Source organism: Exophiala aquamarina, assembly GCF_000709125.1.
Source record: "Exophiala aquamarina CBS 119918 chromosome Unknown aczIA-supercont1.2, whole genome shotgun sequence".
Lineage (NCBI taxonomy): Eukaryota > Fungi > Ascomycota > Eurotiomycetes > Chaetothyriales > Herpotrichiellaceae > Exophiala > Exophiala aquamarina.
The window spans coordinates 2,959,653-2,986,972 of NW_013550586.1; the positions used below are offsets into that span (position 1 = coordinate 2,959,653).

General features: G+C 49.8%; 13 protein-coding genes across 13 annotated transcripts; 7 read left to right on the plus strand and 6 right to left on the minus strand.

Moving 5' to 3' along the window:
• Positions 1–1,730: 1,730 nt before the first annotated feature.
• A1O9_02884 (uncharacterized protein) lies at positions 1,731–2,860 on the plus strand (the record flags this gene model as incomplete). Its single annotated transcript, XM_013408455.1, has 3 exons — positions 1,731–1,893; positions 2,153–2,332; positions 2,403–2,860. The coding sequence occupies 3 exons, from the start codon at positions 1,731–1,733 to the stop codon at positions 2,858–2,860; spliced, it is 801 nt and encodes a 266-aa protein (XP_013263909.1).
• Positions 2,861–3,116: 256 nt separating this feature from the next.
• Positions 3,117–4,206, minus strand: A1O9_02885 (uncharacterized protein; the record flags this gene model as incomplete). The annotated part of the gene is made up of 2 exons (XM_013408456.1): positions 3,117–3,839; positions 3,916–4,206. The coding sequence occupies 2 exons, from the start codon at positions 4,204–4,206 to the stop codon at positions 3,117–3,119; spliced, it is 1,014 nt and encodes a 337-aa protein (XP_013263910.1).
• Positions 4,207–5,467: 1,261 nt separating this feature from the next.
• A1O9_02886 (alcohol dehydrogenase) lies at positions 5,468–6,449 on the minus strand (the record flags this gene model as incomplete). Its single annotated transcript, XM_013408457.1, has 2 exons — positions 5,468–6,043; positions 6,108–6,449. 2 exons carry the CDS (start codon positions 6,447–6,449, stop codon positions 5,468–5,470), a joined length of 918 nt encoding a protein of 305 aa, XP_013263911.1.
• A 1,905-nt stretch (positions 6,450–8,354) lies between these two features.
• Positions 8,355–9,379, plus strand: A1O9_02887 (inositol oxygenase; the record flags this gene model as incomplete). Its single annotated transcript, XM_013408458.1, has 2 exons — positions 8,355–9,266; positions 9,323–9,379. 2 exons carry the CDS (start codon positions 8,355–8,357, stop codon positions 9,377–9,379), a joined length of 969 nt encoding a protein of 322 aa, XP_013263912.1.
• Positions 9,380–9,978: 599 nt separating this feature from the next.
• A1O9_02888 (uncharacterized protein) lies at positions 9,979–11,791 on the minus strand (the record flags this gene model as incomplete). The annotated part of the gene is made up of 5 exons (XM_013408459.1): positions 9,979–10,327; positions 10,384–11,158; positions 11,222–11,420; positions 11,478–11,593; positions 11,653–11,791. The coding sequence occupies 5 exons, from the start codon at positions 11,789–11,791 to the stop codon at positions 9,979–9,981; spliced, it is 1,578 nt and encodes a 525-aa protein (XP_013263913.1).
• Positions 11,792–12,413: 622 nt separating this feature from the next.
• Positions 12,414–13,567, plus strand: A1O9_02889 (uncharacterized protein; the record flags this gene model as incomplete). Its single annotated transcript, XM_013408460.1, has 4 exons — positions 12,414–12,705; positions 12,755–12,873; positions 12,930–13,227; positions 13,278–13,567. 4 exons carry the CDS (start codon positions 12,414–12,416, stop codon positions 13,565–13,567), a joined length of 999 nt encoding a protein of 332 aa, XP_013263914.1.
• Positions 13,568–13,617: 50 nt separating this feature from the next.
• On the minus strand, positions 13,618–15,504 carry A1O9_02890 (uncharacterized protein; the record flags this gene model as incomplete). Its single annotated transcript, XM_013408461.1, has 3 exons — positions 13,618–15,184; positions 15,242–15,354; positions 15,403–15,504. 3 exons carry the CDS (start codon positions 15,502–15,504, stop codon positions 13,618–13,620), a joined length of 1,782 nt encoding a protein of 593 aa, XP_013263915.1.
• Positions 15,505–16,138: 634 nt separating this feature from the next.
• On the plus strand, positions 16,139–17,947 carry A1O9_02891 (uncharacterized protein; the record flags this gene model as incomplete). Its single annotated transcript, XM_013408462.1, has 1 exon — positions 16,139–17,947. One exon carries the CDS (start codon positions 16,139–16,141, stop codon positions 17,945–17,947), a length of 1,809 nt encoding a protein of 602 aa, XP_013263916.1.
• Positions 17,948–18,770: 823 nt separating this feature from the next.
• On the plus strand, positions 18,771–19,375 carry A1O9_02892 (uncharacterized protein; the record flags this gene model as incomplete). Its single annotated transcript, XM_013408463.1, has 2 exons — positions 18,771–19,105; positions 19,327–19,375. 2 exons carry the CDS (start codon positions 18,771–18,773, stop codon positions 19,373–19,375), a joined length of 384 nt encoding a protein of 127 aa, XP_013263917.1.
• A 180-nt stretch (positions 19,376–19,555) lies between these two features.
• A1O9_02893 (uncharacterized protein) lies at positions 19,556–20,788 on the minus strand (the record flags this gene model as incomplete). Its single annotated transcript, XM_013408464.1, has 2 exons — positions 19,556–20,300; positions 20,781–20,788. The coding sequence occupies 2 exons, from the start codon at positions 20,786–20,788 to the stop codon at positions 19,556–19,558; spliced, it is 753 nt and encodes a 250-aa protein (XP_013263918.1).
• Positions 20,789–20,963: 175 nt separating this feature from the next.
• Positions 20,964–21,856, plus strand: A1O9_02894 (vesicle transporter SEC22; the record flags this gene model as incomplete). Its single annotated transcript, XM_013408465.1, has 5 exons — positions 20,964–20,997; positions 21,069–21,145; positions 21,172–21,281; positions 21,340–21,745; positions 21,794–21,856. The coding sequence occupies 5 exons, from the start codon at positions 20,964–20,966 to the stop codon at positions 21,854–21,856; spliced, it is 690 nt and encodes a 229-aa protein (XP_013263919.1).
• A 175-nt stretch (positions 21,857–22,031) lies between these two features.
• Positions 22,032–23,174, minus strand: A1O9_02895 (uncharacterized protein; the record flags this gene model as incomplete). Its single annotated transcript, XM_013408466.1, has 2 exons — positions 22,032–22,813; positions 22,868–23,174. 2 exons carry the CDS (start codon positions 23,172–23,174, stop codon positions 22,032–22,034), a joined length of 1,089 nt encoding a protein of 362 aa, XP_013263920.1.
• Positions 23,175–23,533: 359 nt separating this feature from the next.
• On the plus strand, positions 23,534–24,361 carry A1O9_02896 (uncharacterized protein; the record flags this gene model as incomplete). The annotated part of the gene is made up of 1 exon (XM_013408467.1): positions 23,534–24,361. The coding sequence occupies one exon, from the start codon at positions 23,534–23,536 to the stop codon at positions 24,359–24,361; it is 828 nt and encodes a 275-aa protein (XP_013263921.1).
• Between the last annotated feature and the right edge of the window lie 2,959 nt (positions 24,362–27,320).

Genomic DNA, 27,320 nt, shown 5'->3' on the forward strand with positions numbered 1-27,320 from the left:
GGAAAAGGAGGGCAATGACGTCCGGGCCAATTGCGCTGATCCAACGCCTCTTTGCTCATTTGCAAAACCTTTTCCATACCAGTTGAGGCCGGCACCTACTCGCATTCGTTCAGAACTAGTGCGTTCAGGGGCGGAAACCAAGACACTCCTCGGCCTGGGACAGCTCGGTCCACACCGTAACATTTCCTTACTGTTCGATATCGAGGAATGTTGGCTGCTCGAATCTGTCCATCACATGTGCTGCGTACATCATATCTGTCAATTCGGTCCAGAGAGTGTCAGAGCTTGCAACGGAATCCTCACATTTTGCCGAGTGGGCCCACCGAAGGCTGCCACTCCGCACTATTGAAGCTCAGAGTCTTTCTCGAGTCAGTAATGACAGCCCATAACATCATCGATGGATCTCCTCGCAAGTCATGCTCATCTTCTTTCCAAGTAGTCTGGTCTTGAGATTTCCTGGTGTCGTGTGGAAATACCCCAGTCATTCTTTCTGCTTTCATATCGCAAATGAATGCATTCCCTTCCACCAAGGTAGCTGCATCTCTGCATCTTGTAGCCTGAACCTACCTTGATTTTCCAATGATTTCCTCCACTCTCCATTTCAACTTTTGAAGTCGTAGAATATGCTCTCTTTCCCATCTTTCCGGGTCCTGCTTGACCCCTTCCAGGCCGCCGCGCGTGACAGGCTCTTGGACTGACATATCGCAGCCAGTAGCACTTGCTTGTAGCACCCTTGGTCATCATGAAGAAGGTGTGAAATTCACCAACGCCACCAGCCACGGCGAGGATGGCCCCTGTTTCAGGTCATTCAGGGTCCTGTCATGTGGGAGCCCAGCCCAAGGACTATTTAAGACTGGCCTACCCACCTTGCTCTCACTCATCTCTCCCTAACGATTGCTGCCTGGTTTTATTTAGCTTTGATGTTGGTGTCCTTATTTCTGTGTGATCTCTTTCTTCGACAATGTTGAAGCTGTCGGCCGGTCTGGGAAGGCTCTCCGTTGAGCAGTGGGTCGATATGTTTTCGCAATCAGCTTCCTATATTAGATGGTCCAGGAATGCTTGCCCTTCATGGCTAGACACAACGCCGTCAGTCGGGTGACAAAGGCTGAACGCCAATTTAGAGAAGACACGGAGATTCCAGGCCATTCTCCGACCATTCCGGAGAGGCTGATGTCAATATTCACGACCAAGATGGCGGACAACCCTCCTCAAATCTTTGGCGCAAGTCGAGCTCCTGTTTTGCTGGAAATTTGCTGGGGGGCCCAGCTGTCCGGCCGCTGTTGTTTTGAACAGTTATGGCATCTTCCATACCGCCCTACTGTGCTTTCACCACCGTATTTATGGCGTCCTCCCACACCGATGCGAGCAGGTATACTGCTTACTCGGAATTATGTTCTCTTGACCGCCCGCGGACTGCCTGACCCCCACGACTTCACTGCTCGTGTATGTACCTTCACCTCAGTTCTCAGTCCTATATCAACTAGCGCGACGATCTGATTCCGATATGAGGGCTTTTTTCCCACCACCAACTCATCTCTTGAAAATTTCTCAACAACAAGGTGCTCAAACATTTGGATATCATCTCTCCTTTGCGATCATCGCAAAGGAGAACCTCTTCCAGCACTTGACTCCCCATTGATCGTTCTTTGGCCGTTGCGCGACGCTCAAGGACACGCCTTCTCCACGTTACCCTGGCCGTCGCGCGAGACGTCCAAGGCTCTAACGGGACCATGTCGATCTATCCTGAGATTGACGACGGCGACGACAGCTTGCCGTTGAACGCGCAGTTGAGCGACCAGTTGAGCGAATCAGACCTTTCCTTCTTCGATGGCCCGGAAGATTATTCTCAAGATAACAATCCAAGATTCCCCGCTGAGGCTACTGAGACTCTTGGTAAGTTTCTTTCACTTCGACAATCAAAAAATCTTCCCAAACAAATGCGCATCCAACCACAATGTCAACCCTCGGTGCTCATTCCAATTACCCCACTGCAAGTCTTACCACATCTCTTGTGGATACCACTTCATCGCATGTCTGCAGGAAGCTTGTGGTTGCAAGGTTAAGAGATGTGATGAAGAACTGGGATTGGAGAAAGCCGAGATCAAGATTTCCAACACAACGGATCTGTAACTGTCGCTGACTTTAGCAACAGAAGCAGCCATCTTGAGGCTCACGGGCGGGAGACCGCGTGCCACTGTCAACGGAGCTTCCGGCAATGCCAGAGAACCATTCCAATCCTCGCTCGTCGATCCTGCTCTTGAAGCTGCACCCACAATGGACGAAGCTAGTGATTCTTTCGGAGCGATGGCCCCTCCCCGTCCTCTCGTTTTCGGTTTGTAGCTAGGTGCCCAATACCTAGAAACAAAGGGTGCAAATATGTTCTAACATCCACGATCTCACAGACACCTCAGCTTCTGCCATAACTGCACCTGTCCCAGCTCAAACACGACCACCAGTCTACACGTCTCGAGCCCCCAGAGGAGCCGACGTGCCAATCCCGGACAAGAAACTTTCTCGCGTCGCCGACGTTGCAGATCCACCATGCTGCCCACTGTGCTTCCACATGTACACGAATGCCACAGGAGTCAAATATCATCTCAAGCAGTTCCACAACAAAAGTACCACGGAGATCAACGCAAACCCAGACTTTCAACACCCAAAGACGCTCGGCTACTTCAAGGCCCAGGGCATCAATACCGACTACACCGGCACAGTACGCAAGCAGGTCAACGCCCGTCGCCGCTGGGAGGCTGGTTTGACCTCTGACACCCAGGAGTATTTCAACGATGTCTACAAGGGCGCGCCTGCTGTTCGGACTGCTCGCAACCGAGCTGCAAAGAGAGATGCGAAGAATGCATAGGCACGTCCCCGGTCTTGTTTTCTTCCTTGTGGATAAAGTGAAAGTGAGATGGAAACCTCAAGGGTCGGAATTAGCTTAGTTTTAGTGCTACGATGAAGTGGCCTGTGATTGGTTGAATACGTGGTTAGTGGATAGCCGGAATCACTAGCTTCAACCCTGAATGTTCTTCTCTCCTCTCCAGCGTGCTCCTCTTTCACAACTTGTTCGACAGTTATTATAAATGATAGCCTGTCGCAGAAGGCAGCATGTCTACTATCTAGACTCTTGTTCCATCTTCATTGAACCTGACGGGCTCCCCAGTCCAAAGGCTCTCCTGCAATGCCCTTGCAATCACCATGACCATTCTCCCACTTTCCAGTGGCAGCGGCACAGGTGTGTCGTTGAGAACTGCATTCACAAACTCAGATGCTTCAGTCGCAAAAGCGTGTTCAAATCGCTGCCAGTATTCTGGCTGCACTTCGTGGCGCAGCCCCAGCCTGTCGCCCAGCACAACGTTGTTGGCCCGAGGTGTCAGGTTGATCTGCACTTTGCCCTCAGTTCCAGTCACTTCGGTGCTTACATCATGTCCATATGCCTGCGTCCGAGACGCAAGATAATACCCGATCTTCCCACCGTAGTATTCAACAACTCCGACACCGTTGTCTACGTCGTTCGCTTCAGCCAGCTCCGAGTAGTGTTTCAACGTGCCCACCGCGTAGCAGCTCTTCGGCTTGGGATTGTCCAGGAACCACAGCGTCAAGTCAATGTCGTGGATCGTGCAGTCCACAAAGATGCCGCCGTTGCGCTTGGCATACGCTATGAAGAAGCCTGTCTCGTCTAGCAAGTCTCCGGTTTGGCTGCGGATCATGTATGTGTCCCCGATGGCCCCGGACTTTATTTTCTCATGGGCGTCTCGATATGAAGCGTCGAATCGGCGGGAGAAGCCGGCCATCACCTTCAGGTCGGGTCGGCTTTCAGCAACTGCAATGGCAGCATCGATCTGGAGTGGAGTGAGCCTTGGCACAGGGACGCAGGCTGCGCAAGACGGTTGCTTGAGGACCAATTGAAAGACTTACTTCATCCATGTTCGTGCTTAAAGGTTTCTCGCATAGAACATGCAAGCCTTTCTTGACAGCCCTGATGGTCTGAATTGCATGCACGTCTGTGCTCGTCGAAACCCAGACAGCCTGCAAGCCCGGATGCTCCAGCATTTCTTCGTAGGTGTCGTAGACCTTGATGTCAAAATCAATATAGTCTGGTTCCGCGCGCGCCCATTCAACTTCTGACGGTGTTGAGCTTGACACCGCGACAACACGAGCCCGTGGTACTCTATTGAGCAATGTCGAGACATGTCGCTTGCCCTGCATCCTTCTGGTGAGTATTATGATTGAGAAATGTGCCTCTGTGGTGAAGTGAATAGTTACAAACGCTGGTATTGGTGGTGCTAAGCCAGGGGGGCAATCAGTGGTGACTGACCATGCGACCAAGGCCCACGACTGCAATATTAAGGAACTTCGGTTGTGAAGACATACTGGACGGTTCGGCGATTTCCTGAACCATTGGAGCTGGGGTGTTGGTGATGCTAAAGCTCCTGTTTGTTGAATATAGTGCCTTCCTAAGTCTTGTTGAACTTCCAGGCCCGAGGTTGGCAATGCAGTATCAGATGTTCCAAAACCACCAAGAGTCCAACTTGGCGGCTCCCAGTATATATGCCACTGTTGTATCACCCTGACTTTTTCATCCTGGTGGTTCCAAAGGGGCTTCGACAAGCACTCAAGATTGGGGCACACAGCTGCGTTTGGACGTTGTGTAGCGCTGTCGGACACGAGACCAAGTGTCTCCCATGCAGAGCGGGACTCGGGGAATCTAGTACCCCATGAATCTCCATATGTGAAGTGGAAAGCACGAAGCATTACCTTGAATGAAGTGGCAGCGGGCGTTCCGAGCGGAACGCCGGTTGGCTTTCTACACATCGCACAGCATATCCGGCTTGCCCAAGAACCAAGGTTCCCGCACTGGATACGTCCCAGTCATCATGGGCGTTGGTCGTCTCCAAGACTAATGCTGGTCGCTTGAAAGGGGTGGGAGGCTAGTGGCAATAGGAAAGATAGCCATGGGTCATAGCCCCAGCCAAAGTTTCCGTTGTTGGTTCGAGGAGGTAGGACAAAACGCGGCGATCTCCTCCCACCCCTGAACGGCCCCCCTGCAGGCCTGGACGAGTATCGAGAATGGAAAGAATCCGGAGAATGGCTTCCGTCAAGTAAGTCACTAACTATCTTGGTACCGGGAGATGCCCCGACGTCAGCGTGGGATAAGTTTTGGTAGACTTTCGGACATTGTTCAATTCACGGAGGTAGCGCTTCTTTGAACTATCAAATTCTTCCTCAGGTTGACAAGCACGCCTGGAAGCTACAGAATTGGTGGATCATGCATCGGCGAGGGAGCCTTTTCCGCCGTATAAGCGTTGTATGACGAGAAGAATGCTAAGTCTGCCGACCAGTCTGATCTCTATGTGCCAATTCAGGGACCCCTGTCCTTTTTGTACGCAGGACTGTTTCTAGCATGCAAAGTTAGATTGCTCCTCAGAACCGCCATCTGCCTAGACATTCCAACACCGGGCTAATGGAATCAAGATTTGTCTGGGAAACCAAAATCAACGCCGAATTCTGGGTAGATGTAGCGAGTGACTCCGTTCTTGGAGATTTCAGCCAAGGAGGCCAAGTCACTCTCGGAAAGATTCACAATCTTCATGTTCTCCTCGATTCGCGAGGGCGTAACAGATTTAGGAATGACCACGACGCCTCGTGCAACATGGTAGCTGAGCAGAATTGTGCCTGGACTGACGCCCTTTTGCTCGGCCAACTTGACGACGTGGGGATCTTCGAATAGTGGACTTCCTGTACTGCCCAAGGGGCTATATGCGGTGGTGATGATGCCCTTCTCTTTGGAAAAATCGACGAGTTCTTGTTGAGGCAACAACGGATGGTTCTCGACTTGGTTGACGGCGGGGACAACGTTAACTTTCGGAAGAAGTTCTTCCAGATATTTCTTGGAGTAGTTAGACACGCCGATCGCCTTGACTTTGCCAGTCTGAAGCAGCTTTTCCATATCCTTGTAGGTGTCCACATGGGATCTCTCCCGGACCAGGTCTCTGCGACCATCGGGCAACTTTGGGAATTTTTCGTGATTGCCGTTGGGATTCATCTGCAAGACACAGGGGATCAGCACTGTGGTATTAAGAGTCGAGAAGAAGCAGGGGCAGACTTACAGCAACAGGCCAGTGCATCAGGTAAAGATCCACGTAATCCAATCCCAGCAAGCTCAAGCTCATGTCGAGATTCTGTTCCGCTCGCGTATGATATGTGCACCATAGTTTGGTGGTGATGAAGAGATCTGACCGAGAGATTCCTGTCGCTGCTAGACCCTCCTTGATGCCTTCTCCAACTTCTTTCTCGTTTCCGTACACGTACGCACAATCGATGTGTCGGTAGCCAGATTTGATTGCGTGTGCTACGGCATCACGAACTTGTCCCTCGGGGCTTTGCCATGTTCCTAAACCCAATGCAGGGATGGGGGCTCCAGTATTCAGCTTGAACGGAATGTCTATCATTTGGCTGTTGTATGCAGCTGTTGACGCGTTTGTTCGACAAATACTTAAGCATTGACAGGTTTCAATGGCGGGGCCTTTATTCAAGTCTAGGAAACCTTTCAGCATCATCCTACGGTAACCAAATGAGAGATATCGTCATTGGGGTACCAGCGGAGGAACAAGATCGTCCCCAAAAAATTATTTGTCTGGTCCCCCACGCTCGCTTCCGTTTCGGGTCAAAGATTCACCGAGAACGATTAGTCTGATCTAGGGAAAGTCAGGGTCGACATCGCTGCTGTCATTGGGTGTATTTGCAGGTTAAGGTGTATCATGTGACAGTCGGCTATCGAGGAAAGAGCCTCTCTGGAGCAAATGCCATTCCGTCGGCATTCGGGAGTCGGGAGTGTGTGTGCCTTCCACGCGGCCCTAAACTGTGCTTGATGCTCTATCGTGGAAGATCTGAGCATTCGGAAAGCTCCTCCAGATCTTAGGCACGTGGCTATTTTCGTCGGCGAAAAAAGAACCGATTAGGGAGTGTGAGATAGAAACTGTCTATAATTGTAGTGGGACGTTGTCTATAATTGTAGTGGGACGTGTCCAAGGAAATGGGATAGGCACACGTTGACCCTCAGCGGCGAGTGCATTCGACAGGGGGTCTGGCATGTGGCCATTATGTATTGTTTGCAGGCTTGAATCTGGGCTTGGGGCATTTTCCGGCTGCACACATCGAATGCGCGCCCCACCGCGTCGGTTCGTTCTCCCCTTCCTCTGTGGCCGGGAAGGGCAATTCTCACCGGGCGCAATTACGCAATCTGGATCCTAAGACTCCATATCTAAAGTCTACCTCGTTGTCAACAGTTTGTGTTCTCCTTGACTCTCCGTTCTTTGCGAAGCTTGTGAATCTTTCGGTGCGATCTCAAAATTTGGACATCTCAGCATTTCTCGAAAAGACCCTTGCGCCTCTGTCATGCATAACGACGGCCACAATGCATCAACGGTTACACGACATTAGCAGTTCCTGCCACCTGCCCATCCCCGGGTTGTCAAGGGTTTGCTGATGGTCATGTTTCTCACCTTGTACTACCTCGATAGCTAGATATGATGTATCATTCTCTGCTTCATAATTCTCACCGACTTATTGTCCTCCTGGTCCCCCCTGTCTTGATTCGCAAATGCAAATTTTCATGCAAATTTTCACCTTCACCGGACACCTTCTGCCTCGCGGTCTGTAGCTTTCGCCGGGAGGCGAACACACACCCTTGGGACCATGCTTTGAATTCCAACCTTTATGACAAGGATTTGGAACATGTTCAGCCACTCAGAAAGGCAAAACGACTACCGCTTCTACGTCGCTCGAGTTTCAATCGAGATATAGGCCCATAATTTGGCCTTGCGACGGATCGTGCTTGCTGATCCGTTTAGCGCCGAATCCTGATCCATAAGGATCCCGCTGTTGATATCATCTTCCGGATATGGCAACTTTCAAGCAGTCTCGGCTTCTGTTCACAGCCTCAAGCATGAAGAAGCTCCTACAAACCCTGTCGATACTGACGTTGAGGTGGAGTCGTGTATGATTTGCCTTTCTGTCCATGCGACTGACAAGCTACCACTGTGCAGAGTCTTCGTTTGTTTTCCAGATGCTTGCCTCATTTGAGTGGGGATCCAGCAGCCCCTCAGTGACACTCATATATCAGTACGAGATGCTGTCTCATGGCCCTGCCTTGCTCGAAAACAATCAAACCCACTCTACGCAATCCTCAATTCACGTGTCTAATCCCTTCTTGTCACATGGCTATCTAGGTATATAAAGGGTCCCAGCGTCTACCGCCTTGTTTCTGGTCAACATTGATCGTTTCGTTCTTCCAACACCTAGCTACGGCCTAACGGATCCACCCTTTGAGTTTTTCATTTTTGCTTACATTCAGTATGGTCGGCGTACTTGTTCAGCAACCATCGCATGCACATGCACCCGCGTTCCGCACAGATCGTGATGGCTTGGCCTTTGAAGCACTCTGTGACGACATCGAGCATGCAGATATCCTAGCCGACAGAGCGAGCAAGCAGGAAGCTCAGAAAGAAGACTTTGCTACATCAAAGTTTGATGTTGATAAGGATAAGACTCAATTCCGCCAATACGAAAGCGCCAGCGACAGAGTTAAGAACTTCTACTTGGAACAGCATAGCAAGCAAACCGTCGCTTACAACTTGAAGGCACGAAATGATTTCCACTCAAAGACACGTGCCAATATGTCAATCTGGGAAGCGATCGAGCGATTAAATACATTAATCGATGAGTCGGACCCTGACACAGATCTGAGCCAGATTGAGCACTTGCTACAATCGGCTGAAGCCATGCGTCGTGATGGTTGTCCTCGCTGGATGCAAATCACTGGCCTCATTCACGACCTTGGTAAGCTTCTGTTCTTCTTTGATGCACAAGGACAGTGGGACGTCGTCGGAGACACATTCCCCGTGGGCTGTGCCTTCGACGACAAGATCATCTATGGCAACAAGTCCTTCTCTGCCAACCCAGACTTCAACGATTCTATCTACGGCACAAAGAATGGTATTTACACGCCAGGATGTGGCCTTGGGAACATTATGCTCTCCTGGGGCCATGATGAATATCTCTATCATGTTGTCAAGGATCAGTCAACCCTCCCTGATGAGGCACTCGCCATGATTAGATACCATAGCTTCTATCCTTGGCATCAACAGGGTGCTTATCGGCAATTCATGAATGAACATGACGAGAAGATGCTCAAGGCCGTCAAGTGGTTCAATCCATACGATCTCTACAGCAAGAGCGATGAGAAACCTAATGCCGAGAAGCTGAAGGTGAGATTTTCTCCTCTCCCGTTGATGTCAAGGGATACATACTGACCATTTTATAGCCATACTATCTGGAGCTCATCGACGAGTTCTTCCCACAAAAGATCATTAGGTGGTAGACTCGATATATTTATTGCCTTTCATGCAATGCTTTTGCTCGATTTAGCGATCTTGCTAGGTTTCTAAAGTCTGGAGGTAAATACACCTGCCACGCGTCTAGACTGAGGCGAGGAAAATTGTGCCACAAAAAGCTCACTGCTTTTCATTATTCGCCATGGCGTTAATGAGCGGATTGGATTGAACCATTCCTTTTTTTTTACGATCACTCTATAGAGGAGATTATATCTATTCTTTAGTATTGATAATAGTTGAACCTGCCTTTCTTCTTCTTCTTTTCTCTCGCTTTAATATTCTTATTCCTAGGTATATAGTAGTTGAATAAACTCCTATCAGAACATTTATACTTATCTCGTTCTCTCCTTATAATGAATGATGGACCCTAGATGTAAGGATTTCTTCCATGGTATAATAACGAAGTATATCAAGCATTTCGCACCTCGATACTACAGTAGCATAAAGCGATGCACGGGAGGAAGACTTTTCCCCGAAGCTATTTTGGATACAAAAGGTCCTCTGGTACTTAGCCACGAGCGGAAGAAATATGACGAACTCTAAGGTGGCCAAATTGGTGTCCCCGGTTCATCAGTCACTCAGGACCTCAGTTATCTTCGGCCTGCTTCATCTCCACTATTGTCGATGTCACTACCTCGCACTTGTAATGTTTCCAGTGTCTCATAGGCAAATTGATGGCGTACATCTCATCAATCTCTGCCATGGTGCGAGCCTTGGTTTCGGGAATGAAGAAGTATGTCCAAATGACCGTGATCAGAACACATCCGGCAAAAATTAAAGCAGCTTTAGCCCCCAGATTCGCTGCATCAGGTGCGGTGAGTTGAGGTACTGCGAAAGTTGTGATGATGGCGGTGGTATAGCTCCAGAAGACCGACCATGCCACCGTGGGTTCCCGTAAACTCACTGCTGGAATCTCAGTAGGGAGGACGAATGCCCTGGATTACCAAAGTCAGTATGTGAATATAGGTTGGCAAAATAGAGAGTGACTGACAATGATTGGAAAGATGCCGAGTTGAAGAAACCAAAGAGGATGAACACAGCTGCAAGGCCGAGTCTTTGACCCTCGGTAGTCAATCCAGCGGCAGCTAAGCTTCCGGCCACAATGTCGAGGAAAAACAGGACGGAAAAGCCGACCAGTGCCACAGGTCTCCGACCAATCTTGTCCACCAACACTGGTCCAACCATAGTCCCGAGGAATTGGAGACAGGTAATGATGATGGTGATCTGGAATGGATTTCCAACCCCACTTTGAACAAGGATAACGGTAGAGTAAGTACTAACGAGGACCAGTCCGCTGACTTGGTTGAGACACAACAGTGCACCTGCTGTTAGCGTTCGCTTGAGGTGCATCGGCTTGAAAATGTCCCAGAAATGGGTGTTTGCTTGATTTTCCCTCTGTGCGACAATGGACCTTAATAGCAGAGAGAGCTCTGCCTCCACAACTTGTACGTTGTCATTCCGAAGGGTCATGAGTGTCCTCCTTGCAGCTTCGGCCTGATCATGCTGTACATACCAGAACGGGGACTCGGGCACCAAGAACGTCAGAATACCAAACACTGCAGGAAACGCAGCTTGGAGACCCAGGGGAATCTTGTATGAACGTTCGTCTAAGATCCTTGAAGTGCCCCAGACCAGAGTGGTCGCGACGATGCCAACAGCTGACACTCCGGCCACGCAGAACCCAATGGCTCTGCCACGGAAATGGGCGGGCACCATCTCCGCCAGATACAGTGGTGCAGTGGTTGTAAGAACACTGACACCAAGATCTACACAACTTTTAGCTCGAAAACATGAAAGGCATGCCGCATGTAGAGGAAGGGTGTTCTTACAATTCCAAAATCTTCCAACCACCAAGGCACCGAGATTCGGGGCAAACAGCTGAAGGAATGACCCAGGTGTACAAAGCAACAAGTATGCCGCAAGAAAGGTTTTCTTACGCCCAAATCGTTTCATCATCGGTGAAGCAATGAAGACACCAATCGCTGCACCAATCAGAGGTACGGGCACGATTAGGTCGAGATTGTGAGCCTTGGATCAATGTCGTCAGAATTCATGAGATTTGTTGGTGGAATGTGGCAATCATACTGTGAAGGATAGTGCTGGACCTTGATATCTTGCAATGAACAATGGCAATGCCATTAAGGGTGCCGCAAAACTGTTGTCATAGCCATACAAGCCCATTGAGAGACCAATGGTGATCACTGTGATGGAACCATCTATCAGTCCCTATGCGAGTGCGATTTCAAGTTGTGGGACTTACTGGTAGCCACGAGTCGCCAGTTCCACCAATCCTCAGGGTGGTGAATTTTACTGTCCAAGTCCTGCGTGGCGTGGGGATCTGGTGAAAGATCTTCTGCATGCGCAGTGCCTTCGGTCTTGTGTTCGATCGTGGTGGCCATGGTTGTGTGACACTGACAAAATGGAATATGAGAATGTAAGAAAAGATGATTCGAACTTGAGCTGGCAACTGAAATGCAACAGGAGCATGGACCTGCTTAATAAATAGTGGAAGCGCAGTACATAGTTCAGATGTATCCCAGGCCTTGCGAAATGTCTCCACCAAAACTGCCAAACGCTATTCCCCATGGAGAATTTCTCAATGGGGATTTCAAGATGTCAATCAGGGAATTCCGGAACAGCTTCGATCCAATTTCGTGGCTGGTCTGAGATTCCGGACGCATAAGTGTCTGGAGGAATGGTGGAAATGTTGCCTCTATTGTGATCTCACACCGTGCATCAGGAATCAGAAACATGGCTGCCGTTGCGACTCAGAATAATGTGCTCAGCCATGCCGGCCTTGCAGAGTGCCCAGAGAACTCTACAGTTGCTGCCCACACTGTGGACACAGAGCTCCTAGAACTCATGGTGAAGCAAGGCATGGACCCTTATGCCGTCCATGACTTTCAAAAGCCCAACATCGGGTGGCTTGAGGTAAGTTCTGCGGGAAATTTTGAATATTGCAGAAGCTGAGAGCGTCTTTTCATCAAGGAAATGCGACGACTACCATTTGTAAACACAGCAATGCCACCGAGCGACGATGTACCTGGAATGCGTCGCTGGGTGCAAGAGCTGTTCATGAGTGAAGCTTACAATAAGGAGAAGGCCCGATTTCGAAGTAAATATCCACAAGACTTGAAAAAAGTCAACAAAAGCATCGTTCCAGTGTCAACTCCTGGACAAAAAGACGAGGCCTTCGACATCTGGGTTTATGAACCTTTCCTTGATGAGCAATCTTCAAGTTCCGAGCTCAGACCAGCGATACTTATGTTCCACGGTGGAGGGTGGATTCACGGTAATCCAGTTGGTGACGAAGGTTAGCATTTCTGTGCATTGAGCAGTACACCCAACTAATTGGATCGTAGTATTCTCTGAACTTCTCGCGGCATTATTGAATTCTGTGGTCATTGGTGTTGATTACCGACTTGCCCCTGAGCATCGGTTCCCGGCACCAGTAGACGATGGTATGCGTGCATTGAGATGGGTGCGTATAGGTTATGTTCAAGTGTAGCGGTGTACTGTATTAACCTTACTGGCAAGCTCTCCGATCATGCACCGCAATACCGAGTAGATATTACGCGTGTTGGTCTATTTGGTGCTTCTGCAGGGGGGAATATTGCTGCAGCGTGCGCCCTCAAGTCTCTTGAGGTTGCAACAGCCAGAGACTGGGTTCTACGACTTGTCAGTCTCGTAGTGCCCGTCACTGCTCATCCTAAAGCGGAAGCTATATTCGATAAGCAACGAGAGACCGAACAGAGTCAGAACGAGAAGGTCTTTGCAAGTGCGCCGCCGCTTCCAGAAATTGTCACGCTCGAGTTGACAAAGCTCTTCGGCAAGTGTAAAGCTATATCAGCCACAATGATCCTTTCGATTAACCGTTCTGTCTAGGTCTGTACGGTGGAGAGCAGCTGGATCCGTGCGATCGATATGCCTCTCCTCTTGCGTCAAAACAAGTGCCCGATCATCCTCCGACCTTGATGACGATTGCAGGGTGTGATTTCCTACGGCCACAAGGTCTAAAATATGCACAATTCTTGCGTTCTTCAGGGGTCCAGGTTGAGGAAGACATTCTCCCCGGCGTACCACATGGATTCACTTTTGCTTTGAATTCGGAGCTTGTGACGAGCTGGTTTGAACGCCAGGTTGAGGCTTTCAGAAACGCGTTCAACACGTGTTAAACTAGAAGAGGTCCGGATTTGTGCTTTAGCATCGAGATGCAAGTAAATAGTTAAGGTGAGTTTATGAACTGCTCGAAAGATGCATCGTCTTGGTCGTCTGAAAGTGTATGTCCCAAACCAGAAGTGCCAAACTCCGTTAAAACAGATGAGCTGTCGTTGGAGAAAGATTCTGACATTGCTCGACTTGACTGCCCTTCGCGATGGACAGTCGGCAAGATGTGCTGGAAGGCCCGGTCACCCGACATGCAGAGTGGGGGAGCAAGTGAGGACATCATGGGAACAAGTAATCTGGCGAGCATGGGAGCATATTTCCTGTCATGATCTTCCCTGCTTACCGCGCCTGCCAGTCCACCGATAATGATCCGACCCTTCCGTAGATCTCCCAGTGCAGCAATGTTTTGAATTAGTCCTGCCAGCTTCCCTAACCCCACCACTCGAAGTTCGCCTTCTTGGAGAAGACATACCCATGACATTGCAACATGTCCGAGATGTTCGACCGTGGACCAGGAGGGCCTTGTAAAAGGATTGGTGCCACCATCACCCACCGCGAACCTGCAGGAGAGCTGCCACTGTCGAGTAAGGATAACGTCAGCTGCCTGAATTCGAGAGTATCGGTGCTGCCGGAGAGCACTGCCAAGTAAAATCTCAATGTCTTCATGGGATTCGGTGTTGAGTTTCTGAAGTGTGTCTGCGTCCTTGGCGAGGTTGATCTTCGTGAGTTGTTTCAACAGGTGAGCAGCCACTTTCGTAGAGTAGACGTCTATGCCGTCCTCGAGTTGCGATATTGGTACGATGTCTCCATTCAGAGGTGGTTCCCGTGTCCTGCGCTGTGTGGTTGAGGTCCCGTATATCTTGACGGTAGCAGCTTCCGTGTTGAACATGACTTGCTGGACAAGGAGCTTGCGCTCTTTCTCTGCTTCAGTAGAAGGCATCACTCTCTCCAATAAGGATGCCGCTTCATCCAGGTAGAGGAAAGCGCGACCATGTTTCTCAAGAATATTGTAAGCAGTAAAAAGAAACAAAGAACAAACCACTGCATCAAGGGTCGCCGGGTCCGCAAAATCGTACTCAAGCCGCGAAGTTTCCACTTCACGTATCAGGTGGTAGAGGAGTGCTTCATCCCTTGAATCCATGCGATATTTGCCGCAAGCGATCATTAAGCGAATCGCAAAGAGCAGGGTGCGCAGATCAGGCACAGCAAGCCAATCTGGGGTATCGAGCAGTCGGATTGCGACATCGGCATACGATACAACAGGGAATATAATGTAGCCGGTGTCGAAGAACTCATGGAGAGTGCTCCAAATGTTGAAACCCTGGGTAGCTGGTGGAGCATGTGCACCATACTCCTTCCAAAAGTGGGTTTTCACGGGCACAGCGTCGATTGGTGACAATAGCTCGTCACCCATAAAGTCCTGCTCAACCACCGCATCTGCCGGGAAATCTGTAAACGGAATGGGTGAGATCGTCTGCGAGCTTCCAAGACTAGGTGGCTTCTGCGTCGGCGGCGGTGGATCATAGGAAGCCGAACCTTGCGACTCACATTCACGGGTCCGACGGTGCACGACGGGACCTGCTTTTAGATCGAATGTGAAACCAACTTGAGCCAGACGGCGTTGACTTCAATTCAGCATTAGCCAACTAGGTAGTGCGGTCGTAGTGTTGGACTCGTCTCACCGTTTCTGCGGTCGACCTCTTTTGACAGGGCGAACATTGTATGTGCACTTTGTTCCATTCTGATGACACTCCTTGCAAGTTGTCTTGAGATTCGATGCACAGGCTCGTTGGCACTATACCTTTGTGAGTCAAGCAATCCAAAATTGCGTAACAGCGGGTACCTTGATCTTCAGCCTGCGACAACTGTCACAAGCACGGTCAGGCTTGGTCGACAGCGAATCGAGTGATATTGATGAACCGTTGCTCCCGAAGGTGGTGAACATTGTCAGATAATTCCTATGACGGCACAGAGTGAGATCTGTTCCACTTTAAAGGTGGCGAGAGATGTCGAAGCATAGATTGAGTCACCCCAGGGTAGTAAGGCAGTTCCGCGTGCTTAGAATGGTTCAAGCATTATCCTACCTAATCATATATCCCAAAGACATTCATCCAACATTGCCAAGGTTAATGAGAAACGAGTCTGAGTGGAAGCTGGGAAAGGAGAAGCGAAACAGCTTCCTCAATTAGCGGGATTGCGGGGATTCGTTCTCTTCCTGTCTGAGGACTTGAGTCTGAAAAATGCAACCAATAAACTTGACTTGATAGCCTAGCTGCCGAGGTTCTTACTTGAGACGGTCTGTGCTCGTTCTGGTCAACGGGTCTGCTGAGTCCTGACTCCTGATCATCATAGGCCAAGACACAGGCTGGCCTCTTTAATTACGAATTCGGATATTCCCCAAGCAGTTAGCGGATCGCCCTAGCTTGTGTCAAGCAGCAATCCGATTGCCACTGCTGCGATGATTGCCAGAAGTGTGCCATGGATAAGTATGGTCGCAGGCGACTTCGTCTCCACGAAAACACAATGACGGAACACTGGTCGTAGGAAGGAGAAGACTAGACCGAGGAGTATCAGTAGCAATGAGCCACCCGTCCATGGAGAAGAGCAAAGCACCCTACGCGGGACCAAAGTATACCCATGCCCATCCAGACCTTGGTGAGCTCACAGGACGAATGGTCGAGCTGCAACACTTTTCAGAAGCTCAAGTTGTTCAGTTTCGTTCCATTCCCTTCGCTAGCATCCCTAAGCGATTTCTACCATCTGTCAAACTTGGAGAAATCCCGCAAAACTTTGATGAGCGACCCTACCGAGATTTTACAGATTTCGGAGCGGGATGCCCTCAGACAGGAGCATCGAATCCAGCCTGGTGGCTTCCTCAGGGTGGACCTCTGGCAGACGATCTCGGATTGACATACAACGAATTCACATGCCTTACACTATCGATATCAGCTCCTGTCGCAAACTTGACCTTAGCCACGAGATCGAGGCTGCCCGTGATGGTTTACGTTCATGGTGGTGGGCTAGCAGAAGGCGTGGGCCATGTCGACGGCTTGCACTCGAACGCATCCATCGCATCGTATGCATCGTCAATTTCCCAGCCAGTTATCGTTGTGAACATAGGGTATCGATTGAATTGGTTCGGCGGCTTAGTCTGTCAGGATCTTCTTGACGAGTACGCAACCAATAATAACCAAGGTCAGCCAGGCCCGTTCAACTTGTTTCTCCAGGACCAAAGGAATGCGTTTGCTTGGATCCAGAAATTCATCGGTGGCTTTGGTGGAGATGTGTCGAATATCACTGCGTTCGGAGAATCAGCCGGCAGTGTCAGCCTCACCTACCACATCTGTGGTTCGGCCGCGCGGCTCTTCGATCGTGCAATACTCCAGTCTGGAGTGATTATGGGTGATACCTCATTTGAGGCCAAGGAAAAGGAGTATCAAGACATGTTGAAGCACTTCAAAATCGTGGATGATACCCCCGGAGAGAGGCTGAACAAGTTGAGACAGATTGATGTGGCGGCTTTGGCCCAGTATCCTGGGATATTCATGTGTCCCTTCGTAGGCTCAGTCCCTGGGGTCTCGGAAGCAGACTCACTCTTCGCTCGCGGTCCACCTACAGTTGCAAACCAGATTGAGTTGATTGCTACTTGCCAGTGGCTTGGAGATGTCATCGTAGGGGACGTTTTCTGGGAGGGTGACATCACGCTTCCCGGCCTGAGACATCGCTCACACGCTACATTGGTAGAGACCATTACGACGATCTTTCCTCGAGCGCATGCAGAAGCTGTACTTGCCGCATATGAGCTTGATATTTCCAAAGAAATCGATGAGAATCGTGCTTGGTCGCAGACGTCTAAATTGATGGGCGACTTGATATTCTCGGCTGAAATCGAGCGGCTCACCAAGAGGCTGGGCCTTGATGAACACAGAAAGATCTACCGATATTCATTTGGCTTGTCCAACCCAATCCCAGGAAGCCTTCACAGCTTCGCCACTGGCCATCACTTCATCGACATATTGTTTCTCTTCCTAACGTTGATAGACCGCTACCCGACACACCGTAACAACTATTACCGGGGTCAAGCCATAGAGACCGCTCGTCGATGGATTTCTTTCGCCCACGGGCAAGCACCCTGGGAGGCTTATACCACCAAGAGTGATGGTGTACCAAATGCCAAGATAGCCATTTGCAATGACCTTGTCGGATGGACCACCCGTACAATTGCAGAGGATGAAGAGATCAGCAAGAATGACCCTTGGGGTCCTAGAAGATACGGAGGGCTGAGGGCGATTATTGCTGCACTTGATGCGCTTCGGAGTGCTGAGGTCAGTGAAGAAATGTATTGTCAAAAGACCCAGGCGATAAAGTTATTTTCATGGGTACTTTGAGATTTCACGTCGTAACTTGACATAAAAACCCTCTTACATACGAGTACTTAATTATTGTAATCGGGGTTGACACGGATTCGCGAGCCGTTGCCGCCAAGGAGTCTGTGATTCACCGTAGTACTCTATACTCCACCCAAGTAGTGAATGACATGGCCATACTCTGCTGCCTCTCTAACTACCTGGTATTCTTCGGCATAGGTACACTTTTGCTCCCTACTTACGAATCTCGTGCCGCTACTCTTCCTTGCTAGAGCACTCTTCTTCCTGGTTTACGTGTCGGCCTTCAGAGGAGAGAATGTTGCGTTCGGCAGACACGGATTAATTGCCGATGGATCTAAAACGATCCCTTGCCTGTAAATGTCTTTTTTCTTACCACTAGACTCGTATGAGTAATATACAATATGAATGTGTACCTTTTTGGGCGCGTTTGATGAAAAAGTTAGTCAATCGGTGTGGAACGGGTGTGGAGACTTTGGAAAAGGGCTTCGGAACTGTCTGATACGGAAATACGAGACACCGGTGGAGGTCAATTCTTAGCTTCGTGAGTCATCTTGAGGTTCTGTATTGTGCTACCCATTATCCATGCCGATGGACACAGGATCTTTCAATGATAATATCCTATGCTGAGATTTGCGAAGGCAGAATCAAGAATCCTTCGAACTGTCGAGGCTCACGACAAAAACGTCACATCGAGACCTCAACTTTCTGTTCAATTTGAGTAGCCCTCAAGATACCACGATTTTCTTCCATTTGCTGGGTTAGCTTTGAACCTTTTGAGTTACGAGCCGTCGTGATGCATCTCCGGCCCTTCCATAGAAAAGACATGCCAGCGTTGGTGTCAATGACGATCGAATGCGACAAGAGCGACGCTCTGGCCAACTATCTCCTTCGTGATGTGGACAAGTATCCGACCTCACATCGTCGTGGAATCCATCATTTCATTCGTTCAAAAGTTACCGGTGGTGGGAGAGATATCACTTTTGTTCTCGAGTCTGATCCTGAGGACTATTCTTCACCTGTCGAATTTTGCAATGAAGTTATCGGTGCAGCAACATGGCGTCGTCATGGGACGTCTCCAACAGCCCTAGCATGGCAGCGGCTTGCGCGTGGAGGTGTTGTTGATCAGTTCAATCGCTTTCTTTTGTCGTTAGAAGATCGGTATGATGTCTTTTTCCCTTCGCTCAATCCATGTTTTAGCCTCGGAAACCTACGTTCTGTTGATCTAATTCAGAATGAAGAGTGGGATCGGGGTGTGTTTGATGAATTCTGGTCTTTAGAGTTTTTGCAAGTATCGCCCGACTGGCAAAGGAGAGGATTGTCAAAGATCTTGATGGCTTGGGGAAAAGATCAGGCTGAAAAAGAAGCTGTACCGATCGTAGTGTCAGCAAGCCCGATTGGGAATTTGGCGTACAGAAGCGCAGGTTTTAAGAGTATCGGCTATTGTGGCTATGACAGGTTTTTCGATGAGACAACATTCGGCGGTGAGAAAATGCAACTGTGGGTGTGGGAGCCGTCGTGTGTAGAGGGTTCGAGTGCTCGGCGTGGCTGGGCTGAAAGAGCAATGCTGAGGAGAGAGGAGAGATATCATGGAGACAAGGACTGTTCCAGTCAGGCGGCATAAGCGTTCGGATCGAAGTCTTGAAGGTATCTGACAAAGTATCCAAGATCTGGGTCGAAGTATTCGGCATCCAAATCGATGTTTTCAGAATTTGGATCGATTTTTTCAGGATCTTGGTCGATGTTTTGAGGGTATAGGCCGACGATTTGAGCATCTAGATCGAGGCTGTCAAGGCTCGGATCGATATTCGCATTGACTGGAGGAGTAACAGGAGGAGCCACGACAGGAGTCTCAGCAGGGGTCTCAGGGGGAGCTTCAGCAGGAGGAGCCTCAGGAGGAGAGGTTGGGGCCAGCTGCCGTTGCTTGCCGTCGTACCAATTTTTTCGAACATCGTCGAGAGTTCCTAAGAACTTGAGGGACTGAGACTCCCACCGCAGGACGTCGAACCTCCTCCATGGCTCGCTGCTATAGCCGTGATTCCATCCGGCCTCCCGATCTAGGATCAACTTCTCCACGCCATTGGGTCCACTGGCTTCTCCCAGTAGCACCCACGCGCCGGCCGGCGAGAAGATCTCCCAGAAGAAGTTCTCAGGCTTCTTGCTCCGCCTGAGATCTCCTGCCGGCTGTCGTGCAGGGCGGACCGAGCGGGTGACCAGAGGGTCACTCCGGTCCCTCGGGTCTCTCTTCCCAAGCGACCCGCTCGTATACACGAACTCGTCGCCAGGAAGAAAGACCCCGTCGGCCTCCTTGTGGGCGACGAGGCACCGGAACTTGTGCTTGGAGGCAGACTCAAGCCTAAAGACGAATATCAGTATGTGATTGAAGGAGCAAACCACCTGGCTTGTCAAGCCATGAATTTGGGGCAAGATAAGATGATGATGAGGTTGAGAGGTTCACGGTGTGAAAGACAGAGACTTGGCTAATCAGTCCGCTCAGCTCGATCGGTATCAAAATCACGCTGCTTGCATCGAGTGCCATTGTTTGTAGAGAAGCCATCTTTCAATATCAAACAGCCGTCCCGCCAACGTCCACGGTTGTGCACAAGCGGCACACGGGGGACATTAAAGGCTGGGCGGCTCGAGCTGCTTCGAACACCTTTTTAGACGCACCCTACCGCACAGCGATGGTACTGTAGATCCCATCCTTATCATAGGGATCGTTGACAGTTGATGGGCAACAGACGTGAACCAAGCTCATCGAGAGTCTGAGGGACGATGCCTCCATGGAAGACAACAGGGGGAATTGGGGATCAATGGTACGGTGGAGTACACTTACAGCGGCATCGTTGCGATTAAAGCGGCGAGTATTGATGGTGGGTGGGCGGACGGTGGTTGAGGGGAGGAAGGGGGTTGTAAAAGCGGCGCGGTTTAATTTGTGAGTGGACGAACTGTCCTGATTCACAGCGAAAAGTAAACAGTCACTCCCAGTCCGGCAGAAACTCTTCCCAGGCCACACACAATGGTTAAATCCACGCAGATCGCACGGCTAGATGGTAATGCTCTCTATGTACTGACTACTCTATTTACGGGCGCAAAAGCGGCTAACGGAGTGTCTTGATACCAGGCCTTATGCTTGCGGCCTCAGTCGACGATGAGCAGGTACGGAATATCGTTTCTGATGCAAACAATTTGAATGAGCCAGTACGACTGATGTGTGCCTCACCTAGGTCGAGACCGAACTCTCAGAGGTCAAATCGCAGGCCAAAATGATCTTCAGACGATTGAACAGGAACTCCGAGCAGCAGGCGAGCATTGAGTCAGGCCAATATACTCTTCAGTAGGGACCGACTTCGTCGACCACTACGTGAGTGTACATACTGAAATTGTGTCAATAGCTACATTATCAGAGACTCTGTCTGCTTCCTCTGCATTTGTGACAAATCCTACCCGCGCAAGCTTGCATTCACGTACCTGTCCGATCTTGCCCAGGAATTCACCACGATATACCCTTCTCAACAATACCTCTCTGCTACCTTACGTCCATATGCATTCGTCGAATTTGATACATTCATCCAACGGACAAAGAAAACATATCAAGACAGCAGAGCAAGCGCAAACTTGGACAAGTTGAATGATGAGTTGAAAGATGTTACCAAAGTCATGACAAAGAATATTGAGGATCTTCTTTATCGCGGCGACAGCTTAGAGAGGATGGGCGAAATGAGTGGCCGGCTACGAGAAGACAGCAAGAAATACAGGAAAGCTGCCGTACGGATAAATTGGGAACTTATGCTGAAACAGGTATGCTGACGACATCTTCGCTCATGGGCATGCTAACATTTGTTGCAGTACGGTCCGTTCGCTGGTCTGGGACTCATCATAATAATCTTCTTGTGGTGGCGATTTTTCTAACTTGACAACCTGGCAAGCATTTCAATCATGGCTATGAGTAGGGTACAGGGGAATATGGATCTCAGATACCTCTTCTCATTCTGATTGTTGGGGTACGCCGTGCCCCAAGGCAACGATTGTGTGAGCGCAGCAACAGTCGAGGTTCGGGATCATCACCAAAGAGGACCACCGAGGCTCATATCTCATCTTCTTCCTCATCAAAGTCATCTTCAACCCCCATATCGTACAGGATTCTGCCACCCTCACCTCCACCGCCAGACTTTTGTGCATCGAAGTAGGGCAATACCACCCCCTCACGTTCTTGTCTTTGTCGATCTGTCAAGCCCAGCTCGAATGTCATGCCTGACAACTGTTGGTCGGAATTGTCTTCTTCCTTCACTCTACGGAAGAGGGGATGATCATCTAACAGTGTGACAACCTCGCGGAATGCCTGTGGACCAAGAATTTGCGAATGCTTGGGCGCGTTAGGAAGAAAATACCATTCGAGTACACCTCGCCCGCTCTTACGTCGATGCTCCAGCTCCAAGACCATTCCTCGCTCGTCCGCTTTCAGATTCCGACTGTTCCAAGCCTTCGGCTTCAGTCCGATAATGACGCCTTCCATCTGCTCACCAAGTCCGAAGGCAGGGGCTGCAAGAGATCGTGACCTTGCAGCTTTCTCCGTGAGGAGAATTGACAGACAGTGGGTTCGTATGATCGTTGTTGCCAGATAAGAGAGCAGTGAAAGCGGAGTAGGGCAATATGCATGCGTTTGATCCAGTAATGAAGAAGGGGAAATCAGAATATCACTGTGATAAACCGCTATTAGCGATACCTGACTCTGTGCTTGAGCCTGAGATGGGGACTCCTGTGGCGACTGAATCAGTGATGACAAGAATGCGACCAGGTTTAAACCGGAGCCTAGGCCAGCTGAAATCGAGGAGAGCGTTGTCAGGGAATCAATGATGACAAGGACTCCTATTTCAAACACGTTACTTCAACGATGGCATGACAATAAAACGTGTAACGCACTTCTAGATTCAGCCTTGTTGAGGGCATTTCGCACATCTTTTAGTATTCCATCAGGTGCCTTCTTGCCGAAGCATTGCACAAAAACATCCACGTCCTTTGGTCGAGCAAAAGTTTCGAAGGACAAGAAAATCGAAGTTGTTTTTGACAGTTTTGCGCGCCGGATGTACTCACGTAAAAGCGGCTTGGCCGTCTGCTCGAGATTATCCAAGACCAGCGTGAACGGAGACGTGGTATCCCGTTGATTGAGCAGCTTTGAGATGAGGAGCAGGTTATGGGTCCTCCGATGATCGATATTTGTGTGGGACATGCTGGATTGAGGTTTACCCGAATGGGTGTAAACTTGATGTGCGACTAAGCGATCCTTTTCACGCAGCCTTGCGGCCCGGAGGTGGTCGAATCCCTACTTCAGCGAGGTCCCAGAGACTTCAATAGCATACACCCCGATGTTCATAGTCTATTTCATTTAGTGCTTTGTATCTTCTTTGATAGTTTTCCCTGCCGTGATATAACGGAGGTCAAGAATTCACAAGCGTGAAGATTTCATCAAAATCAAGCCAGCAGACTCGACGCTATAGCGCATATGGCCCGCCGTAGTCACATTTGGTCTGCTTGCTATTGTATCCCGTCGCAACGAATTCTTCCACAGTTGCAGCCGTCGAGAGCGTCATGGGTCCGATCCAAGGACCTGACCACTTGACCAATTCCCTGGCCACAACACAGCAACTCTTCGACTTGAGCAACCGAGAAGGCGAAGATGGACCATCAATTCGATTCGCGTTGGTGCGATTGACCAGTGCAGCGGGGATTTTGTTAAGACTCCCGCAGGAAGCCATTGCTCAAGCCATTGTCCTCCTGCTGCGATTCTTGCTCTGCAGCCGACCCCATGATCGAGAAAGCTTCAGCGCGAAGACGTATTCCGCAGCCTCCATCTACCTATCGGCCAAGATATCGACGCCGCCGGTCTCACCACGTTCGGTCGTCAATGTTTACGCTTATTTGACTTCGAATGCCTCACCTCTTTCCTTTATCAATCCGGGCGAGAGAGTGGTCGACGACGATCCAAAAGAATACTTTGTTTCCGAAGGAACCTACGATAAGGAACGGCAACAATTGTTCGTCTGCGAGAGCATGATACTGGCGGGCCTCGGGTTTGACACACATGTTGCACTGCCGCATGGACTGGCACTGACATATCTACAAGCGCTGGGCGTGTCCACCACCAGCCTGGCCAAAAGAGTCTTTGAACATCTCAATGGCGCTCTACTATCTCCCCAACTGCTCTACTTGACACATCAACCCAATGCACTTGCGGTCGGAGCAATATACCTCGCCGCGAGAGAGATCGATGTAAAATTGGTCGATCAGAATTGGTGGGAGGTCTTCGATGTTGACAGAGAAGACCTTGGATTCCTTGTATTAGCCCTCGGCAGCCTGGAGACCTTTGCTGCTGCAGAACGAGACAAGTGGGCCGGAAAGACTGTGCCTCTAGACTGATAGAGACTTTGATCGGATTTCTCGAAACAACACTCAGCCCATGGAAGTATCAGTCGAGCTCCTTGCTGACTCCAGCAGAGATCAACATATGCCTCTGGACTTGCAACCCCACCTGCCCAATGACCCCTGCGTCGATCAAGATCAACACATTCATGCCAGACTTCCATGTTCATGCATTTCTTGGGCTATTCATCCCTAGTCAACGAGCTCCAACAATTCTTCAGGTTCAGAGCGACCAATCTGGTAGCATATGCCACAGAGCTAAGCCTGGAGGAATCAATTTTCGTGGTCTACTCAGTATGGCTGTCTTGACTTTACAGGGTCGTCATCTCGACTTTACTCGAGAGAATAATCCACAAGAAATGTGAGTAGCTACCTTCATGTAACGCTTTGCAAGCTGTTGGGCAGGCTTCCGTCTCCAAGAAGGAAAAAAGGTATTCTGAGTACTGAGCTGAACTCAGCAAACACTTCTCGCTACGACCTGAGAGTATGTAACACAATTCTCGTCGGCCATGTGCCTCGGCCAGTTCTCCTCCCCTCATTATTCGACAGTACTTACGGCTTTTCAAGCACAGGTGATGAGATTTTACCCCTTGCTGTAGAAGCTTCTGAGCCTTCTAGTAGTCATCTATCCCACATTACCCGGTCTAGGCGGAGATAGAAGCAAAATTCACAGACGTAACAGCGCCATTTAGTCCTTCAATTGCGTAGACAATGCTTTTTACCTGCAAAGTGTAGAAGACAAGCTTACTTGCTGGTTGGACTGCACGAGATGCTCATAGTACCCAGCGGTCAAAATTATGGAAGATAGATAAATACCTTGGTAGAGAACCTTATCGCGTGCATAGAAGTGAACATTCCACGAGCAGACCTCTTAAAGATCCTAGAAGTGATCGAAAGCATTCAGTTCAGAGCTCTTGCTATCCCCAGGACGTCTGGACTGCCACATGCCTGACAAAGGCACCTGAGCAGTGGGGACGATAGGCGACATGTAAGCCAAGACTAAGCCCAGGAACTGCCAAACTCAAGAATTGATGCGCCGAAAAGTTGACTCATATCTGCGTCTGGATGGTCTAGTCGGTTATGACGTCGGTCTCATAGATTCCTATACTGTGATCTTGCTCGACGCAAGAAGCTATCCGAAGGTCACGAGTTCGATTCTCGTTCTGGACATGTTTTTGCATCTCGACGTCTCTTGGATGTTCCCATCGAAGCTGGCGATACCTACGATCTTTGAATGTTTTTTTTGGTTCCGGGGTTCCAAGTTAGTACATCACGTTGGGCGCGGCGAAGCTTCACGGTAGGCAAGACTGTGTATTATTCCGTCAGTCCTACTTATACTTTATGGGGCTTTTTCGACCTTAGCTAGAAGAATAAGTCATGGGGGAGTGTTTCGGGGCATATTCTTGGCAGCTATTATGCCAAGTTTTGGGGGCTAAATATTATGCCAAGACAAGGATATAATACCTCATTCAGCTAGAGCGTAGCCGAATAAGGTAGTATAGCCTAGTGAAATGTTTATATAATATCTCTAGTTATCAGTATACAGATTACAAGAAGGAAGTAATACTATAGAAACTACAGTAGAAGTGGCCCTTGAGAGCATTCCTGAGACTCCCCCAAGATCTATAGGTCTGTCCTTACCCATAAGGACGCCTGAAAGGCCTCGCCCGCGCCGTGAGGCCTTACCTGAGGCCTCACCCACTCACCGAGTGTTCTACTACCGACCTCAACAGCGCCGCCAGTGCTCACTAGCGGCAAAAGGCGCAGGCAACCGACTATAAAGGCAGTTGAGGCGCGTGACCAGGGGTTCATTCATTGAGCAATAGTCAAATATATACTCATTTATCATTATTGATGCAATTCGATGCAAAACCACTACAAAATTGGGTGCGATTTGCACGCCTTGGCATAATATTTAGCCCCCAAAACTTGGCATAATAGCTGCCAAGAATATGCCCCGAAACAGTCCCAGTCATGGTGATCGGCAGGCCATGTATCTCAAAAGTAGCTGTAGATTACGAACTGGCTCAGGTATGATGCATGCGGTGTTCGAGCAGGTACATTGCCAACGGCATGCTTCCAGGCCATTACTTACAGTGCTTTTAAACTCGGCCTGTCGGCACATAGAAGGCTGCAAGAACTAACCTTCCCCCCTCATGCGTGCGAATTCTCTGTCGCATGTGGCTGATGCTGACTGTACTGTAGTGCGCGTCGAGATTTGAGTTAAATCTCAATCAAGCTCCGATTCATGGAAAATGGTAGACGACAGGTAGGTTAGCAGAGCAGCATAGTTGCATAGGATGTCAGAAGAAGAGAGTGTCACTTTCCATTCCGTCCGGCCAACATCCATCTAAAGGTCAATTCTTACGAGAACATGACCCCGGATCACGACCGCCACGCCATCTTCGAGAAAGCATACCTAGGTTAAAGATCACTATTCAACAATTCCAGCGTCGACAGATTTAACCCGCTCGTCGCGGCGTCACTAAGCCCGTGCGGTGCGCACGCGAGGTCCAGAGCGCTTGGCACGGGAGGCGTCGTGGTCGGCGCCGACATCACTGAAGCGATGCTGGACGAAGCGAGACGGAAGCCGTTTCCCAAGAAGGCGGAAGGCGGGCCTGAAGTGGAACCCGTGCTGGAGAGTATCACGGACCTGTCTGGCGTGCTGGAAGCGCAGTACACGATGGAAACCCGTGGGGGGGTTTGATATCATCTCTCTTCGCTCGGTCGGCTCTGGTGCTGCTGGAAGGCCCGGGCAAGGCTAGCAAGAGCTGGGTCTCGGTCTTTAAGACTGGGTCTCGGCGAGTCATCATCGATGTCCCACCTGAAGATCCTACCCTCGTGTCCCTACTGGACCACCTGCTGCGACGGGCAATAAGCGTGCCCGTCATGTTCGAAGGGCATCGTACGCAAGGTACTCGTTCCTTAGAGACGCTCTACATGGAGGCCGGGCTCG